Source organism: Ambystoma mexicanum, chromosome 3q, assembly GCF_040938575.1.
Source record: "Ambystoma mexicanum isolate Mex_15411 chromosome 3q, UKY_AmexF1_1, whole genome shotgun sequence".
Taxonomy (NCBI): domain Eukaryota; kingdom Metazoa; phylum Chordata; class Amphibia; order Caudata; family Ambystomatidae; genus Ambystoma; species Ambystoma mexicanum.
In genome coordinates, this window is record NC_090926.1 from 1,146,092,548 (window position 1) to 1,146,113,718 (window position 21,171).

General features: G+C 45.8%; 1 protein-coding gene across 5 annotated transcripts in view; it reads right to left on the reverse strand.

Moving 5' to 3' along the window:
- Positions 1–21,171, reverse strand: part of LOC138447689 (serine/threonine-protein kinase N1-like) — a 1,645,716-nt gene that overhangs the window by 1,175,701 nt on the left and 448,844 nt on the right. For 3 of the 5 annotated variants that reach the window (XM_069603962.1, XM_069603960.1, XM_069603961.1), the window contains exon 2: positions 176–476. In XM_069603962.1, coding sequence (XP_069460063.1) covers positions 176–476 — 301 coding nt within the window. Of the gene's footprint in view, positions 1–175; positions 477–3,871; positions 8,373–21,171 lie in introns of those variants that run through there. The other 2 variants (XM_069603964.1, XM_069603965.1) reach the window with 1 other exon arrangement.

Consider the following 21,171-nt stretch of genomic DNA (forward strand, 5'->3'; position numbering starts at 1 on the left):
CAATTCATATCAATATAGCCATTTGCATATTCATTAGTCATAGCAAGAACTTGACCTAATGCTGCAATGGAGAACGATCAAAGCATATGTAGCGTTGCTCCAAACTTCCAACCATTTAATTTCAGATGGGTGACTTGTTATCATTGTATGGAGCATGAAAAGAGTAAAATGTTACCTCCGAGTTCATCAGGGTCCTTAACCATGATGTGTGCATCCAGGTCCTGCAGCTGCTGGTGCAGCTTCTCCAGTTTCCGGTTTGTGTTCTTGAGCAGATTCTCCACATTGGATAGGTTTTTCTTGTCTGTAGTGGCCTTGCGAAGGTTCTCAGCCCCTTCTTTAAATTTTAGCTCCTTGCGAATTTCCTTCCTGATTTTCTCCTTTTCTTCATCGAGCTTTTGCTGTACGCAGGTGTCTGAGAAATCCGAACTTTGGTCCAAGCCCAACTGTTCGAGAACAGACAAGCTTCCCGGGTCACTCTAGAAAAGAAAACCATAGGGAAATATTGGTATACTGAAAGAAGAGGATAAAGGGGGTCTGCAAAACAAACCATGGCATGTTGGATACGTGTTTGTTAATGCAATTCTTGTATAGAACAATATTTCTAAACCATCATTGTACTTCATTAGGCAATCGAAATGGTATAGCATAAATGTTTCAATATGCTTTGTTTCGGGGATCATGAGTAACAAACCAGAGTGTAAGACGAAACCGGCAGGCTGTTAATAGCCGCAGCCTGCTTATTGCAGCTTCTCATGAGTAGGTCTTGGATCACCAGGAATCGATAATATAATGTCCACTGAAAAAACATTATTTCAATGGTGGAAATTTGCAAGCTTACTTCCTAACTCCTAGTCCTACTCTTCCTCGATGTAGCACTTATTCATTAAAGCTCTCTACCTTCTTAACAGCTATTCCCCAATAAGTGTCTCCTTTTACCACCCTCCCCTCCCCCAAACTCCCCCTGCGTCCGGCTACACTGCCTATAAGAGAAAAGCACATACTCGTTGCTTCCTGTGCAATACACAAGGGGACGGTGGGAGAGAGGTAAGTTCTGGGGCGAGTTCGAGTTTGACTAGGAGTAATGAAGATAACCGGTAAATAATCAAGTTCAACTATACTAATAACCAAGTAACTTTCGACCCAGTTGGGGATGTTCCTTCAAGAAACCACAAGACACTGAAGTAATGCACACCCGTGTATATGTTTAGTTTCCCATCATTGGGAACCAATGTCCAGAGGACAAAACAGAAAATAGTCATTCGTGAGTGAGTGCTTCCCTTTAGTATGAGGTTAGGAATAAAGAAAGCACATTGGGGAAATAGCTGGTAATAAAACACGCAGTGGCTTCATAACAAAGGACTGGCGGGAGGTGAGGTAATGTCAGTTGAGTTTAGACCGCCTCAATGCACTCTGATGAACTATCCCCACAAAGTTAATTTGGTTTTTCATCCTTTCCAAAGGCAGACATAATGAATAAAACCAACATTATTAAAAGCAATGCGCCTGTATTTTACAAGGGTATTGTATTCTTCTGCAGAACAGTGGTTACACAGTTACACCAACCTGAATATAGAATCTTGCTTTGGACACTCCTTGTACGACTATAGACCCAAATACAGTATTTTTTTATTTTGTGAAACAGGGCGGTGGGTTGGGGGAACATAAGTATTTCTGAAGTGTGTTAATGGTATTGCAGTGACGTTGCTGCCACAGTGCAGCCACAGTGCACACTGATCTTTAAAACCTAGTACTGGTGGCGTGCTCCTGTGAACTGCTGACCCTTGTAGAGTAGGAGACCCACATCTAGGGGAGTGAGATGAAGGGAGGCAGGTGGGAAAGGTTAAAGAATGACAGCGATGGAACAGGTCAGACATACAGTGGAGGGGAAACGAGGTCAGGTTAAAACCCTCCTTAAACTTCTCATTGCTGTGTTCGTCATTAATTCATCTTTGTATAATGCGCTTGATACTGGAGAAAGAAGATTAGGCGAAAACGTACTTCTGAGATGAAGGAAGTACTGGTCTCTCTAGTTTACCAGCTGTCAGGCTGACCGTATAATGTGAGATATCCATTCTTTTTGTGTACATGTATAGAGAGGATAGGGGAGTCTCATACCCTCAAGGAGGACACAGGAGCCTGGAGTCCTTTATGCAACTGGAGGTTAAAGTACTTTGGGATAGGTTTACGGGGCAAGTAATTCGCCTGTAACCAGAAGATACCCACGTGTGAGCTCAACCTCCTCCATGAATTTAGGTATATCTCTCTAGGGCGTGTCAAGGTCGATCGAGAACTTTGAGCTTGAACCAAGTATTCTTCTGCGAATTGCCAATACTCTGCTTATTCTCCTGCAGGTCTGCATTTTGCATTAACAATCAGAACATTATTACTGTTCCTAAGCAGCGAGGTTTATTTAAACAAATGTTTATTTCGTGGCTTCTCAGCAGCTATTTTTAACAGGACTATTTCAGAACTCCTGCTGTCATTTCGTGAAAAAAGGACATTGCCTGGATGTTTAGGCTCCTTTTCCACATAACACATGAGGGAGGTTTGAAACAGGCAGATGCAGTGCAGTCACTATAGCAGACTGGGCCAGGAGGATAGCTCAGGGGCAACCGTTTGCCTTGGAAGCAAGACAAGGCAGAGCAACACTGGGGTCAGTCCCGGTCCTGCACTTAGAGACTGGTCCCCATTATTTAGCACGATATAAAAGATTAATTAACCACAGACATGTATCACAGCCTTCATTGAAGGTTTTCATTTGACTTAAATGAAACACCAAGGTATGTGGCGTCTATTTATCACATACTACATTTTTGGTTAGCAACACAACCTTATTACAAATGAAAGGGACCAAACTCCTACCCAAACATCCTTAATTAAGCCATAGTTCGAGGAGTAAGGGGTGGTGGGCCGAACATGGTGCCAACCTCCCAAGCCCCAAATGACCAGCCCTGAGCAAAGCAATTGCCATTAACCCAAGAGGTGAGTCATTATGATAAGCAGGGGCCTGGATCACATCAGCACTAGGTAAGGTGGCTTTTTCAGACTGAGAGCTGGGAGTTTGACGTAGGAAGGCGGCCAGAAGGCAGCCAGATCGGGTGTGAAGGGAGACAGGCGCAAGCAGCCCTGGGCTTGCTTTGAACAGCAGGCTTTCCCTGCTGCCGTGTTTTGAAAACAAATTCGACTCCTGCACCTACCCAGGTTGCTAAATTAGCATGAAGATTAGCTGAGGTTAAGGTACATGTGGACCTAGGAGACAGAAGGAGAAGTTGCGAGGCTCACAGGGGCCTATTTAAAATATTTGCGGGGGTCCCTTCCCAAACGCTGCAGAAACCAGTATGAGCCACTGCTGGAGTGCATAGATTATAATGGAGAGTTACAGGAATTCGGGGAGGAGGTTAATAGCTGCAGATTATCAGGGTACAGGCAGCCAGCAGGGAGCCAAACAATGCCCACTGAAAAGTTGAGTCCTGTCAGCGAGATGACAATGTAGTCAAATTTGGAGTAAAAAGGCAATGAGGTGACAAGAGTGCTGTTGAATACGGACATTGAAGAGATAAAAGCTCTTGGTTGACATGGATAAACTAAAATGAAGTTAATTGGAGGAAATGCCTCTGGTGATTTGTATTAACATTTCAGTTTTCTGGGCACTGTACATGGCGATTTTGTTTGAAATAAAGACTATAAAGATCTATTTTGCCCATGTGTCGGGGGGAAATTCTGCCGGGGTCGGCCGGGCCGCCCGCGGACCTCCGGGCAGGGAGGCCCCAACTCCTCCCGTGTATATCTCGGATCGAGACAGAGTATGAGGCACACACAAGGAGCAAGGCAACTTCTGCTGTTTATTATGCAAACGGCAGGGATGGGTCAAGGAGCGCACGCGTTCGCCCTGACACACACACAATCGTGGGGCTCGCAGGCCCTTTTTACTGTAATATGACGCGCTACTTGCGTCACTTCAAAAAGTTAACAAAAACCTACCGCCACTCATAATTGGTTGCTAGAGTGGTAGGGTTAGTATAGTACACATATAGAGAATGATATTAGTGGTCAAGGTGTAGTCAGGTGGTATATCTGGGTTGTCCCTTCAATTAGATACATAAGAATTGTTACATGAAGACCCCTGAGGATTGGCTAATGTTAATGACGTGTGAGATAAGAGCCCCATGTTCTGATTGGTGCATCCGTGAGCTCCCCAGCCTGGGACCACCGTTGTTCCCAGCTCTCGGTGTACCCGTGTTTGCAACAATGTTTCAATATGGGTACATGCAGACAATGTGAGGATTTATTTATAGGTGGGAGCTGACCGTTCCCACTGTAGCAGGTGTCCATGGAGCCTTTCAAGTGTCCCGGCCTGTGTCTCGTAGTGCGGGACCCAGACGCCCTGTCTCTCCTGGGTTTTGGCATCTCGTCAGGTTCGGCTTGGTCACGTGAGGCGGGACCGTGTTTGAGGCAGAATTCTGCACAATTAATATTGTTTTTCCACTGTGTGTCTGGTTTAATTTGTAGATATGATTCTAACGTTGGTACGCGGAGTGCAAGGTTGCAACATCGTGCCTTTGATGATTTGTTCTTGGATGTGGGTTTGCAACATTGCGACCTTGGCTGGGTGCTCCACCAGGCTCATTCTGCAGGATCAGCAACCTGACTTTTGCTTTGTTAATGTCCACGGAACTCTTGCTTGAGGCCTACTTGGGCCTGGTGCATAAGTGATCCATTTCGTGCATGGGTGCTTTAGATTATAGTGGCATATATTTCTATGACCAATATCGTGTTTCCATTATACCTCTCACGGTGGTAACGGGTTTCAAGGGAAGCATGAGCAAGCGTTATAGATGAGTTCATGATGCGTCTTGCGTTTCTGTACTCTGAAAGCCTATGTAAAAATAATAAAGATGCACGTCCGTGAATATGCCTGTCGCCTACGTCAGAGCACTGAGTATATTCTTCGTGTAGATTGGTGTGGGAATGTTAAGTGTGTATATTTATACAGATGTGCTTCCCGTTGTCTAGGTCGTCATGGCATCTCTAACGACGTGTGGTTTTTAGTCTAGCTGATCCGAGCCGCAGGTGTCGGCACGGTCAGTGCGGGCTGCTGGGCAGGCAGGTGGACACATCCGTATGTTCCTGTACCATGGTACCTGGTCGTCTGGTAACTGGACGAACTCTTCTCGCGGCGGGTGTCTGGGCCGTGACCCTCTAGGCCAAGCTCGAGAGGTGAAGGACGGGAGCCTGGTCTTCCATTCTCCCACTTCAGTCCCCCCTCTGGTCGACTTGTCGACCACAAACATATCCTTCTCGTTATCTCCTCTTACCCTCCATATCTTAGTTATCCCGCCGAGATGTCCATAATGGTTTACATGATCTTCAAATGACCAATACATGTATTCACATGTCCCTCCAGGAGTACAGTATACCCATCTTCCTATGTAGCTCCGGGGGTTCCTTGGGTTTTCGATCTTCACTGATGGTGGGTCTAGATGATTGGTGATAATTTGGGTACGCAACTTCTCCCTTTCTTGTATTATCACACCTGTATGCTGGCCGTCATCTGCTGGCATTAAGGGGTGCATTCCCACCATTTCCAGCAACTCGTCAGTCGTGCGTGCCTTCCGGGCCTTCCAAAACCTAATTATTATCAGGGCAGCTCCAGCCAAAATAGCACATCCCACTATTATTTTCAGTCCATCTGACAGCCAAGATGGCATCCATGACCATAATAGTGAAAACCAGCTCTTATCCTTGTTCACACCGTTACTTTCGTCCATCATTTTGGAGTGCATCTGGGCCAATTGTGAAACTGCTTCTGTCAGCGTACCATTGTCAGCATCGTTGGCAGGTATGAACGTGCAGCAAGATTGTCCTATCTTTGCACAAACTCCTCCTTCCATTGCTGTGAGGAGGTCCAATACATATCTGTTCTGGAGTGCAACCATCCTTACAGCTCGCAGCTCCTCTTTAATTGCGTTGAACCCATTTACTGTTGAATTGATGGTCATCATTAGTTCCCACCTTGTTATTTGGAGCCATTTTGCGTTTGCGTATGCCTGCAGTCCCGGATGTATTATTGAGGAGAAGAACATTGCTGCTCTGCTGAATAGTCTATGTTCTGGCGGTATTGATGTTAGTTCCGTTTCCGATCTTCCCCACAGGTAATTTCCTGTCAATGGCTCTCCTTGTCTTTTTCTCCTGTTTAGTACAGTATCATTGCTGTTGGTCCTGTTTCCTTGCTCCTTCTGGAGTGGTGCAGATCTCTTTCTTCTCTTATCCCCTTCATCCATTTTAGGAAATTTCGCCACATCGACATGCTTCTTAGGTACCACTAGTGATGGCACATTGACGTGTACCATTGTGCACACACCATTCCACAGGGGAGGCAATGTGTGATATGCCTTTTCCCCACAGGCCCAATAATGGTCCATTATTACTGCTGTTCCCGCTCCCCCCTCAGGTAACTCCATCACGTTTGCACAATTGGTGTTATATCCTACGTCCACCTCTCCTTTATGCTGATAGCATACTTTGGGTGCAGTCAATGGTAGTATAGTTATCGGGTCTTCATCTTCTTCTACCCATGTGAGCATTGGTACATACTTGATCCACGTCGTCCAACATCGATGATTGTGTGTCTCGATAGTTGAGATAGTTTCTTTTGTTACCATGTTGCTGCCAATCACTCCTATCTCCCAGCTGTTGCCCAGGAACACCTTTCCTGTTATCGTCAGTAGCGGCCTTTCCCAGCATCCTTGTTTACCCGGAACTTCAGTGGCGTACCAATCACATGGTAGGTACTGCAGTGTTACCTTCTTTGTTTCTCCTTTTGCAGGGCCACTTGTTATGTACCTGAATGCTTCAGCATGTAAACTGGTCTTGTGATAACTTAGATAGGTCTTGAGGAAGTTGTTTTCATATGGGTATGAGTCTCGTGTTTTCCATGTCATGTGCACTACTGTTCCTTGAAATCTTCCTTTTGTTTGGAACAGGGCCAAATATATTACGCACTGTGCTGTTTTTTCATCTATTTCTGTGGCAACAAATGTTCGTGAAGCGCTCATGGCGTATGGTATTAATGAGCAAACGTAACAGCTATCCTCAGTTGTCTGTTTACCAATGCGGGTCATGTGTTGGTACCATATGTTGTTTGTGACGTGTGCTGAGTCTTGTACATAATTATCAATACCTTTATTGTCTGAGTATGTGCTGCGTTTAACTCTATTTTGCTTGGGTGCAAAATTACTATTACCACCTGACGTATCACCTGTTGCAGCAGGGGACGGGGGTATATTAAGTTTGGGTGCAGCAATAAAATCAATAGCATAGCTGTACTGCCAGACAGAAGCAGCCAAGAACCCGGTGATCATAAAAATCCCTATTATTTTTATTACATATGCTAATTTCACCGGCATTTTGCTCTTACCTTGCTGCGGTCCTGGCAGCTTATTCTTGCGACGTTACAGTTGCCCGCCTGAAAATTCTCAAAAGTGCTGGTTATTAGATGTTAGTTTTGTTACTTTTAAGCTCTCCCTATCAAGTAGTCATTCAGTGCCCAGGCGAAGAGCTGCTCCCACGCTACTCTAAGTGATGGGTCTCTTATCACTGGCAAGTATGGGCGGAGGTGGGGCATGTGATATTCTATGGCCAGGAGGAAGGCTGTGTAGTATACACGTACCCTTCTCCTTTTTAAGTATGTTGGCCTCTTTATTTCGTATACAAATTGGTGTGACAATTCTTCTGGGTAGTTATCGTCTGGCAGCACCATTTACACCTGCACACTGAATTTGTTAATTAGTTTTCTTAACAATACAATATTACGCAGTTCCTGTATGTGCGAGAGAAAAAAGAGAACATTCACGTGTTTACATGTGTATTAGTGCAATCATGTCCTTCAGTTTTAGTTACAACTGTACTTAGCAGTCAATGGGGGGGGTTTGTGCTCAAATGGCGGAAGTATTTTTACTCTTTGAGCGAGTGATCATGGGGTGGGCAGTATGGGGATCACTCCCTTCTTCGTCAGTTATTGTCTCCGAGGGAACAATTTGGTCGTTGTCTGTGGTTGAACTTTCTTCCGCTGTAGGGGATGTGGTTGCTGTTCTTCCAATTGCTCTGTCGTTGGCGCTGGGGCGGGTCTGCAGTTTGTAGATCTTTACGTCATGTAGGTGATTCCAAGCACGCTTATCCTTTAGTTTTACTGCTCTTGTTGATACGTCCTCTACCAAATGGGGGCCAGTGAACCTCTTCTCATGCCACCTTCTATTGAAATTGCGAAGTAGTACGTGGTCACCTTTGGCAAGTTTGCAGGAGTTCTCCTTTCCCAATTCCGTACTTTCGTCTTTTTCTTGATTGCTGGTGGACCCGCCCCGTATGCGCTCGAGCTGTTGAGACACAAACACGACACTAGTAATCAAAGAAGACACATATTGATACATTTCATCACCTAACACATTCGCTGAACTTTCGTGGTCGGTGAATGCCCTTGACGTTGGTGTTAGGGGAAGGCGCATTTGGCGTCCAGTAACCACTTCGTGTGGGGTGAGGTGGTGGTCGGACCCTGGCCTGTTTCTAAGTTCAAACAATGCTAACGGGAGGCAATACAACCAACTTTTCTTTGTTGTTTGTTGTATTTTAGCAATTGCCTCCTTCAATAAGCCATTTAGGCGTTCACATACACCATTAGCCTGTGGGTGGTATGCACATGCAAATTTGTGTTTAATGTTCAGCAGGGATGTGATATGCTGGAACATTTCGTTTGCGAAATGGGGCCCATTGTCTGATCTTAACACCTCGCACACTCCCCATCTGGGGAAGACCTCCCTTACTATGAATTTAGCTGCTCTAAACGCATCAGGGTGTGAACAGGGCCCTGCTTCAATCCACCTAGAAAATGGGCATACTACTACAATCATATACCTATTGCCTTGACAGATGTTGATCATATCAACATAGTCAATGTGAAGGTGCCGAAAAGGCCCTTCTGGCCGGGGTATTGTACCTCTTATCACTTTTAAAGTATGGCCGGCCGTAAACTGTTGACATGTGAGGCAATTGCTGATAAAATTTGACACATGAGAGGTTAACTCGGGACAAAACCAATCTTCTCTAATTCGTGCTGCAATTATTTCCTTGCCTGTATGGGCAGGGTGATGTAATTGGCTCAGGGCGGTATTTAACAGTGCCAACGGTATTACAACTTTCCCAGTGCCACCCTGGCGCCATAGTGCGTCAGTTGGTGACATTGTGCATCCTCTTTTCACCCATACTTCTTTTTCGGCCATTGGTGCAGCCGCTTGTAGCTCCATAATCTGTGTGGCTGGGAGATGGGTGTACCCTTCTCTTATTAACATCTCCCTCGCTATTCCCCTCCCTCTCCCTCTCTGTGAGTCGGTGGGGTTCCATATCTCACCAAAATATGCAGCATATTTCGCATGTGCGTCTGCTGCAGCATTTCCTTTTGATACATAGTCTTCTCCATTGGTGTGTGCGGTGCATTTTACTAGGGCTAGTTCTTGGGGATCGTTTATTACTTCAATTAGTTCAGCCAACAAGAGGGCATGTTGTACTGGAGTGCCATCAGCTCTCCTAAACCCTCTTCTTCTCCATTTTGATAGCCCTGAGTGGACAGTGGATGTAACATATGCACTGTCGGAATATATGGTTATTCTTTTATTAAAACTTTCCTTTAATGCCAATATGAGTGCAACGAGTTCCGCCGCTTGAGCAGAGTAATGCTGTGGTAATTGTACACACTTCATAGCCACACACACCTGCGCCTCCATCATTTTTACTACAGCTGCCCCAGTCCTTCTAATCCCATCTCCTTGATCAATAGTTGATGACCCATCAATAAACAAAAGCTCACCTCCCTCTAGTGCGTTTTCTTCAACTTTCCTAGTACATGAGTATAGTTCAGTTACTTGGGTGCAGTCGTGGGCGTAATCTCCTTCTTCAATTACTTCTGCTAGGAACCTTGCAGGGTTAACCGTGCTACATCTAACAATTGCTAGTTCAGCTTTAGACAAAATAATCTCATAACCTGATGCCCTCTGTGTTGTTAGTGTGGACTTAGGTTTATTCAATATCGCAAATAGTGCATGTTCCACAAATAGTGTAGTTGGACACCCCATAGTTATTGCTGATGCTTTTTCTACTGCAAAAGCAGCTGCAGCGAGACCTTGTTCACAAGAGAATTGGCCTAACATTATAGGGTCTAAGTGACCGCTGTAAAATGCTACTGGTTTATAGCCCATGCTAGTTTTTTGGGCCAATACTGCTTTCATCACTGCTGAGTCACAATGTGAGAAAATAAAGAAGCGCCGCTCATAGTCTGGGGATGCCAGTACTGGAGCAGTTGATATTGCGTCTTTTAATTCGTCAAATGCCTCCCTCATTTCCATAGTCCATCCCAACTTTTTCTCCCCTTTATTTGCTTCCTTCAAACCCTCAAGCAGGGGTCCTATGTATGAGCTGTAATCAAATACCCATGCTCTACAGTAGTTGCACAGCCCCAAAAATTGCTGTAGTTCTCTCACAGTCTGTGGCACGGGAGTGCTTGAGATGGCCTGTGCTCTTTGTGGTGCAATCCTTCTTCCATGTTGAGATATCAGTTGGCCAATGTAAAGTACCTGTTCCTGACAGTATTGTATCTTTTCCATGTCTACCTTATACCCCTTCTCAGCCAATATTGTCAACATTTTTAATGAGTCCTGTCTACATTTGCTTTCGTTTGTACTACAAATTATTATGTCATCCACATACTGTAACACTGTGCTTTCCACCTCAACGTTACCCAAATCCATCTGTATTACTCTATTGAAAATTGAGGGTGATTCACAATACCCCTGTGGTAATCTGGTATGTTTCCACTTTGTATTTCGGTAAGTAAAGCTTGTCAAATCTTGTGAGTCTGGGTGTAATGGTATTGAGAAAAAAGCATTTTTAAGGTCAATCACTGTAAAACGCGATGCTTCTGCCGGAATGCCACACAATATTGTGGCCGGGTTTGCTGTTACTGGATACTCTGCTTCTACTATGTTGTTCAAGGGTCTGAGGTCCTGTATGAAGCGCCAAGACCCCCCTTTAGCCTTGCGCACCGGGTACACAGCTGTGTTACATGGTGATTCTGAGGGGACCAATATGCCATTGTTTATAAGGGCCGTTATGGTTTCATATATGCCCTCATCTGCCTCTTTTGACAATGGGTACTGTTTCACTCTTGGTAATATGGCACCCTTTTTCAACTTTATCCTTACACCCCCTATGCTTTTTATGCATCCTACGTCATAAGGGCTAATAGTCCATAATGATTTGGGAACCTTTGACATATCCTCCTTAAAAAATGGGACTGGGGTGCCTGCGGGTGCCTCAAGTGCCATTGCAATTTTCTGTGCTACTTGTTTGTGAGCCACTCTTAGCCATATTTCTACGCTCATCATGAACACCATTTCATTTTCTTCCTTTTCTTCTGAGAACAGCTCTTCGTCTGACACCTGGGTCAGCCTACACCCTTCTGCTAGTGCTATCACCGCCCTCCAAGCTCTCCCTTCGTTATCTTGGGCGTGCACAGCAACATAATCAGCTGTTGCAATAATGCTCTCAATGTCCACTGCAAACACCTTCCCTTCTAATTCATTACCTGGTGTTTCTGGTCGGAATAGATAGGCTGCTGGTCTCCTCCATATTTTCCCTTCTATCCCTGGCATCCATGCAAATGCCATGTCAGTGCCATATTGAAATATCTCGCCATCTACTGGCTCCGCCCTAATCGCTGTCTGTCCACAGTATGCTTGCAAAATCTGTCGTGCTGCGAGCATGTTAATCCCTGGAGTAGAGCAAATTATGCCATCCTCTGTAAACGAGATCGTCATGTTCAACCTGTTCATTATGTCCCTCCCCAGTATATTTACTGGCGAGGCACTATAATACAAAAGTGGAACTGACAGATCATAATCTCCAATAGATAACGGAACGTTATCAGTAAATGGAACCAACCCTTTAGCCCCAGAAAATCCTTGGGTGTTCATGGCTTCGCCTGACATCTTAAATTTACCTTCCCTTATGCAAGACCGGGTCGCCCCGGTGTCAACAAGGAATGATAATTTTTTGTCACCTATCGTTACCTCTATGCGTGGCTCCTCCGCACTATTAGGTGTTACTGACAGGATGGGACACACCAAGGCCGTCTGTGGGCTGTCCTATTGGGGGTACAATGATTGGCCATTCCCTGTGTAAGGGTTGTGTCCCAACACCGTCACCCCACCCAATTGTGTTCGTTCATTTTGTGGTGGTGGTTGTATTAACGCTACTTGTTGTTGTGGCGGTGAATAGGTTTGTTGCTGTTGTGGTTGTTGTGGTTGGCCACTCCCTTGTTGTGACATCTGCTGCTGTTGTATGCCCTGCTGTTCGTGTGATGCCCTAGGTTGTGCTTGCTCATTCCATGCTGGTGTTCCTGGCCTGACCCTACATGTACGTGACATGTGTCCTAATATTCCGCAGCTCCAACACACGGGTGGTTCCCTGTTTTGCCATGGGAAGCTCCCTGCGTTGTCTTGGTATTACGGGTTGCCCTGTGGAGTAGTTATTCCTGAGTCCCCCAGCCTGTTGTTGGGTATTATATCCATATCCTCTCCCTCTCATAAACCCTCCTCTCCCTCTGTTATAACTATAATACCCAGTTCCTTGCATTGGGTACCCTCCTCCCATGCTCGGTGTGTGTAATTGCAGAGGCGGCACTTGCTGTATTACACCTTGTGGGGGCGCTATTTGAGCTGGGTCTTGTGCAGCCACTACTTGCGTTGGGCTTTGGGTCATTGGTGTGGGCGTAGTTATTAGTGCCCCTTCCATTGTGTATTTAGTAAGTTTTTTCTGTACTAATTTGGCCTCTTCGGTTTTCCTGTCCTCCTCCTTTTGTTTCATCTTTCCTTGCCATGTCCTGCAGTGATGTACTATAGTCAGTTGTATTTCTGGCCATGGTTTTGCTTCCATTCCTACTACTTTCTTTAGCTGTTTCTGAACTCCTTCTGGGAGCCCTTGTACTAGTATATGATAAAATATGGCTGGTGTCTTGTCCCATTGTTCTCTAGTCTCCATGCGCCACTTCTCTTGAATGTCCTGGATATAATCAACAGGATCCTCATTTTCACCCATCTTACGGGAAGTAATGGCTCCTATGTCTGAGGTGTCTGGGTACTGCACTCTCAGTGCCTGCCACAGCGCATGTCTGCAGTTTGCAAATGGTGCCCCATCATGCGATGTGTTTGTTATTGTTACCCCATGGAATCCCGCTCTTTTCCAAATGTCATCCGCTCTATCCCCTAATATTGATATTAACAGGCCCTTCACATCTCCTACTGCTAGTTTCTGTCCTGCGGTGTGTTTTTCCATTTCATATATCCACTTACCCGCACCTCCACTTAGTGAGGGGAGCCTACATTTTATATTTTCCTTATCCGTATGTTTCCAAGGTACATATTGTGGTCTAACCCCTCCTCTCTCCAGCAGTGGCATTAAATTCTGTCTTGTGTCACCCTTTACGCTCCATGATATTGAGTCTTCACACCCCTCCTCTTCCCCCATTTCTTTTACTTCTTCAAATTCTTCCTTACTACCTCTGCCCCTACCTCCCTCTTCTTCCTTTCCCCTTCTTTCATCATTTCCTGTGTTCAATAAGGGTATGTTTATTTGTCTGTCTTGCCTGCGACTAGGGAGGTCCCTAAGCCGACATGCATACGGTGTAAGTTCGTTCATGAAGGGCGCGAGCTTTATTCTGTGCAGAGAGCGTGCGGTGGTTGAACACGTAGGTAGTGACGTGGGAGGGCGGCGTGATGGAGATGTTGGTGGCGTGGTTTCATTGGTTTGTGTTTCCTCTATTCTTTTCGTTTCCTCCTTACTTCTCTCCAGCTCCTCCCCTCTTCTACTTATCCAGGGCGAATCTATGTTTGTTCTAGTGAGGTACAGTTTATCTAAGCTTTCCCTTTCACTCCTTCTTCCATCCTTCTCCACTCCTTCTTCCTCCTCACTGCAAAAATCATTTATAAATTCCACCCCCCACTCTGCCTTTTTTCCTTTTATTGTTACTGTTTTTAAATCTATTAGGTCTCTTTCTCCCCTTTCGTTTTTACCAACTGTCCCCCCTAGTGCTGATGTCGTTGCTACCTCCCTACTTTTATATACATCTCCCCATCTTTCACTCTCTTTACCCCTCCCTTCTCTTCCTTCTTCACTTCTTTCCTCCATTTCCCTACTATTTTCCTCTCTTTTCCTTTTTTAATTCCTCCATTACTTCGTTGCTCATCTGTTCCAATATCCTTTCATCCTCCCTCTTTCTTTCCCATTTCACCCTTTCTCTTTCTACTATACTCTCTATTACCTTCCCCTCTTCATATTTTTTAGCTGTCTCAGATATTATCCTCCTCCTCCATATTTCCATTTCTTTTTCCTTTTCTTCTTCTTCCTTCTTCTTCTCTCTCAGCACTACTCTTGATACCCTATCTGCTGCTGCTTTTACCCTTTCAGCTTCTCTCTTTTGTTCCTCGCTTCGTTCCTTTAATCTTTCCAATTCGTCCTTACCTTCTTTCCTTTTCCTCACTCTCTCTCTTTCCTCCCTCTCAAGTTGTTTGATCAGTTCATTCTGCTCTTCCCTTAGTTTTGCTAATCTTTCCTCCAAAATCTCTTCCTTCTGCCGTAGTAGCTCCTCTCCCCTCATTTCACTCTCTCTGGCACTATCCTCGTTTGTTCTCCTCACCGCCTCCCTTTCTTCTCCAGTTAGTGAGCCTCGTAATTTCAACAATATCTGTGCAGCTACCCACTCATCCTCTCCTATCTCTTCAGTCTGCTCTTCTCTAATCCTCCCTTCCCCCATTGGTATCTTCCCATGAGCTACATATGGTGGAGGGCTGTATGCCGGGTTTGAGTATCCTTCAGCCGCCCTTAACCGTCCTTCTATTTCTCCTAATTCTCTTAAAGGGTACAACCCTCCTCCCTCTGTTTTTACTCCCGGTGTTATGGGTATCTCATTGCTCGGTTCCTTTTTTATGTCGTCTAATTTATCAATCTTTTCTCCTCCCTGTCTTCCGTTCCCCGTATTCTTTGTGCTTTCGCACTCCTTTTCCCCACCCGTTCCTTCTTTCTTAATCTCCTTTTCTTCCGGTGTTTCCCCCATAGTGAACATTCCATTTGGTCCTGGTCGAGACCCCTGGAACATCCTCCATAAGTTAAACACCTCCACGTGGTTTGCCAACTTCTTCCCCTTGTATGTATTGTGCAGATGGTTCAGTAGTGAGTGTTGGGCATATGGATCGAAACTACCATTAGGCGGCCATGGTGTTAACATTTTGTTGTCTGTCCCCTGGGTCCACTCTATGCTGTACTTAATTAACTTCTCCCTGTGTGGTGGCAGTGTGGTGCATATGTGCTGTAGTGGGGTAGTGAGGGTGTTCCCCCACCCTCCCGACCCTCTCCCCGATAACCCTCTCCCGGATGACATGGTTGTACTCCCCTTGTTACCCTTCCCCTTACTACCAATTTACAATATACAACCTTGTATTGCTTACCTCGCCCCGCAAGTGTGGGGACTTACGACAATCCTTTGGCAATTATGCAATAGTAATAAATGTGATGTTATATTATATTCCTTCCCCTACGGCCCCCTGCGGCCGAAGCGCACGCAGCCCCCTGCGGCTGCGTACCCCTTACGACGATCTTATACAGTTGTCCTGTTTCTCCGTTCTCCTCCCCCTTTTACACTTGCCGTGGCCGGCGTTCTCCGTGCGCAGCCACGCCCCTTTCCCCTTCTTCTTCCGATCCACTGGTTTATAGTTTATCTCCGTATCAGTTCCTTTATCATACTTCTCCTCCCCACCACTCTCGAACCCAAGGTTCCTGGTGCTCACGATATCCTATTAAATCCCTACTGGTGACGTCACCGATTTCTTCGAGCTACTGGTATATTCGTGTTATGTTCTTTAAGTTCAAAATACACTTGTAATCTACCCCGCTAACCCTACAGCTGTCTTCCTGTCTCTCCTGGAACAAGGTAATCTCATCAATACTATAACCGGACTGCGCACGCTGCGTCGCCTCGCGTGTGATACGCCCCTCAACAGGAGGGCTTAACCAGCCAATTATCTTCCGTTTTGGGCAACTACGTAACTAGCCACCGCCCACAGGGAAACGTCATCTACCTATCGAGTTTCTTGCTCGAACAATAGGGAACCTCATCTACTCATTCAATAATAAATATCAAATCGTAGGAAACCACACACCCATCCTCACACGTAGTCGCGATTTAGGCCAATCAGTGTCTTACGAGCTGCTGCACGTGATGTTTTCGTGCCCCGCCCTCCTCTTTCGCGTAACGTTAGCTCACTGTTACGAGCGGCTTCACGTGATGTTTTCGTGCCCCGCCCCCCTCTTTCGCGTAACGTTAGCCGCCTGCTTTCGCACTCGTTTCGCTACCATTCATTCCATTAGTAACACTCAACTAAACCCTCGCCACTTTACAATTCCTCCCTCCTCTCTTATTTACTTCCTCCCCCTCCCTCACAATTTCGCATTGCTTGTTGTGCGTGTCATGCTCACCAAGTTCTCTCGATGCAGGGCCGCTCGACTGCGTGCACCCCTCCAAGCGGCTCGCCACCTCCCCTCGTCTGGACCACGTCTGGACACTCGCCGACCGCGGGCGGGATACTTCTCAACCGGCTCCCGAGGGCCAATATCCGGATTGCGCTGTCCGGTCCTCTCGCAGCTCCGCGATGGTCCTGTAGTCCTCAGAAGGGGGCAACGGCAGAGGGGGCCGCGCCGCCGGGCCTCCTCGCAACGGGAGTGCCTGGAAAAATTAAAAATAAAAGTCGATCTTAAACAGATCTCAGCAGTGCCTCCAACTTGTCGGGGGGAAATTCTGCCGGGGTCGGCCGGGCCGCCCGCGGACCTCCGGGCAGGGAGGCCCCAACTCCTCCCGTGTATATCTCGGATCGAGACAGAGTATGAGGCACACACAAGGAGCAAGGCAACTTCTGCTGTTTATTATGCAAACGGCAGGGATGGGTCAAGGAGCGCACGCGTTCGCCCTGACACACACACAATCGTGGGGCTCGCAGGCCCTTTTTACTGTAATATGACGCGCTACTTGCGTCACTTCAAAAAGTTAACAAAAACCTACCGCCACTCATAATTGGTTGCTAGAGTGGTAGGGTTAGTATAGTACACATATAGAGAATGATATTAGTGGTCAAGGTGTAGTCAGGTGGTATATCTGGGTTGTCCCTTCAATTAGATACATAAGAATTGTTACATGAAGACCCCTGAGGATTGGCTAATGTTAATGACGTGTGAGATAAGAGCCCCATGTTCTGATTGGTGCATCCGTGAGCTCCCCAGCCTGGGACCACCGTTGTTCCCAGCTCTCGGTGTACCCGTGTTTGCAACAATGTTTCAATATGGGTACATGCAGACAATGTGAGGATTTATTTATAGGTGGGAGCTGACCGTTCCCACTGTAGCAGGTGTCCATGGAGCCTTTCAAGTGTCCCGGCCTGTGTCTCGTAGTGCGGGACCCAGACGCCCTGTCTCTCCTGGGTTTTGGCATCTCGTCAGGTTCGGCTTGGTCACGTGAGGCGGGACCGTGTTTGAGGCAGAATTCTGCACAATTAATATTGTTTTTCCACTGTGTGTCTGGTTTAATTTGTAGATATGATTCTAACGTTGGTACGCGGAGTGCAAGGTTGCAACATCGTGCCTTTGATGATTTGTTCTTGGATGTGGGTTTGCAACATTGCGACCTTGGCTGGGTGCTCCACTAGGCTCATTCTGCAGGATCAGCAACCTGACTTTTGCTTTGTTAATGTCCACGGAACTCTTGCTTGAGGCCTACTTGGGCCTGGTGCATAAGTGATCCATTTCGTGCATGGGTGCTTTAGATTATAGTGGCATATATTTCTATGACCAATATCGTGTTTCCATTATACCTCTCACGGTGGTAACGGGTTTCAAGGGAAGCATGAGCAAGCGTTATAGATGAGTTCATGATGCGTCTTGCGTTTCTGTACTCTGAAAGCCTATGTAAAAATAATAAAGATGCACGTCCGTGAATATGCCTGTCGCCTACGTCAGAGCACTGAGTATATTCTTCGTGTAGATTGGTGTGGGAATGTTAAGTGTGTATATTTATACAGATGTGCTTCCCGTTGTCTAGGTCGTCATGGCATCTCTAACGACGTGTGGTTTTTAGTCTAGCTGATCCGAGCCGCAGGTGTCGGCACGGTCAGTGCGGGCTGCTGGGCAGGCAGGTGGACACATCCGTATGTTCCTGTACCATGGTACCTGGTCGTCTGGTAACTGGACGAACTCTTCTCGCGGCGGGTGTCTGGGCCGTGACCCTCTAGGCCAAGCTCGAGAGGTGAAGGACGGGAGCCTGGTCTTCCATTCTCCCACTTCACATGTGTGGCTCAGTTGCTTTTAAAAGAATGGCACATAGAAGTATTTTTTTATCCTCCCATGTACCTTACTTTTGCAATTTTGTGTAATGCTTCGGTATCCCACAAACGCATGAATCTCTCTCTGGTGGGTGCGCCCCAGTGTACCAATTAAGGAAGATGCATGCAATTCAAATTTCAAAAACAGTTGGACGAGACATAACCCCTAAATTATACGTGTTCAAACGCGTGCTAAGCACAGAACGCTGACACCAAAACCAGCAAGGACACGCTAGAGGAAAGGCTTGAACGAAGTTGGGCAGAGGTTCTGGTTGCAAAGGGAGACCCCTCCTACCATACTGGAACTGGGAGGAGGTGCGAGTATGAGAGGATCTACCATGAATCCATTCTTAAAGGATTTGGGGATATCATACTATTGGAAAAGTTGGCGTTTAACGGAGGCTTAAAACTGAACAATAGAAGAGCTGCAAAATGACTTTAAAAATAAGAAAGAGTGAAGACCTTGGAGCCTGTCCCCTGATCCAACCGCACATATCCACAAACAGGTTTCTATCAATGGCACCAGCAGCAGCGCAATGCAGCAGTAAGGCACACCAACTTGACTGCTTGGTCTGAAGTGCAAAGAAATGTTAGACACTGCGTCCAGCTTTAATATCAGACCGGATGCCGATTTTGATCTTTTTTATTAGACTAAATGAAAAACCTATGCAGAAATATAGCAGGAGAGATGCCATTGTGGTCATGGATACATAGGAATTCAAAATGGAGGCATACAGACAACTTCTTGACACAAATTATTACCTGGAACTTAGTGACAACTCCACCATGGAGTAGAGGCAACCCCGCCATGGAGTACAAAAATACTCTAGAACAATTGTCAGATCCATGCCAAGGGGCACTAAGGAACACCATCATCCGATACTGAACAATCCGACTTCTGGGACCTTTTATTTCATCTCAGAGATCCACAAGCCAGGAAGTAAATCCACTAACCTAAGCCATATCTGGATAAATCTTGACATATATATATATATATATATATATATAATGAATCCATCCATCATAAAGTCTCTGCTAATGGACACAGAAATAATAAACTTTGTACAGGACACAACACTCTACCTCAGACAGATTCAAGAGACAGACTATGTACCAGCAGATGCACTCCTGGGCACACTGGATGTCACTGCACTGTATTACATCATTTCACATCACGATGGAATTGCGGCATGCCAGAAATTCCTGCAAAAAAGTGGACACCAAGATACACATCTCAACCACAGCTATCCCAGATCTCATGAGATTCATACTCTATCACACTTCCTACAAAAGATCTGAACGGCAATGGGAACAAAAATGGCACCTCCAAATGCAAACCATTTCATTGCACATCTTGAACAGGGGTTCTTAAAACAGCAATCCATGAAACCACTACATTGATATGTCCTTAATTTGGACAGAAAGAGAAGAACCTCAAACAATTCCATGAATCACTAAATGTGTTCTACCGACGCATTAACTACACAATGGAATCCTCCAAGAGCATACACTTCCTTGATACAACCATTGGGGTTGGCAGAAATGGCCGTCTAGAAACCGATGTATACAAGAACACTACTGACTGAAATAAATAAATGCACTGAGCAAGTTTTCACCCAAGCCACACAAAATGGTCCATTCTCTACAGCCAGGACATCAGATGCCAAAGCATATGCTTCAATGGGAAAACAAGGGACTGCCAACTTGACACACTCGGCATGCACATCCTTCCTGCAAAAAGGTCACTCGGACAGGAAAATTGACAGGGAGTTTGACAGTGCTCTGAAAAGGCACAGAGACAACCTGCTACAATACACACAAACACGAGAGACAGAATGAAAACCTTTGGATTGTCAACCAAAACCTGGCGCTTACCCAACTGAATAGGATTGTTACGGACCTACAACCAATATTCAGCAGGGATGATTAACTGTCAAAGAAGCTCCCTTAACTGCATATAAGCAACAGAGCCAATAAGCACAGTCTGATCAGGAGTACATGTCCACTAGAACAAAAACAAGGCAAACCTAGAACATACCCTTGCAACATCGGGAGATGCAAAACATGGCAACACATCTGCACCAGACCTTCCAAAACAACCCCACAGAACCGACCAATACAGATACAAGGAACATACAACTGCAGATCAATCAAATATTGGAGACTTTATACAGTGCAAAATATACATTCATGGTAATTGAGAGGGTGTGACCTGCAAAGAGTAGTGTGAAAGCATGAACCTACCTAGATACACCATCTCCAAGCACAAAACAGAATGATCAGCGGGTCAAAACTTCACACAGGATAGGCATTCATTGCAGGATCTATCAGTGATGGTTTTAAAATGGAGCTCAAGTGCCAGAAGATGCTTAACCTAATAGACAGCGGTCTTAACATCGATATTGGATTTATGACAGTATGGCCAACATTGAGCCCAGATCCAGCAGTGCAATCCCATCAACAAAGTTAGAAGACTCCACTCCAGAGCTATTTCTCAGCAACAGCTGCCAGACACTACTGTTCAGGATTCCTATTGTGTGAGGGGAACCGGACAGCCAAAATGGAAATCTTGGGCATCTAAGCTCAAATGTTTGGCACCCATCACCGACCATGAGACAAGCAGAGATAAAAGCAGACAATGCACTGTCCATAAACTGGTAACTTTTCTTCATTTGCTATACAGTATGCAAGCCAGTAAACCATTGTG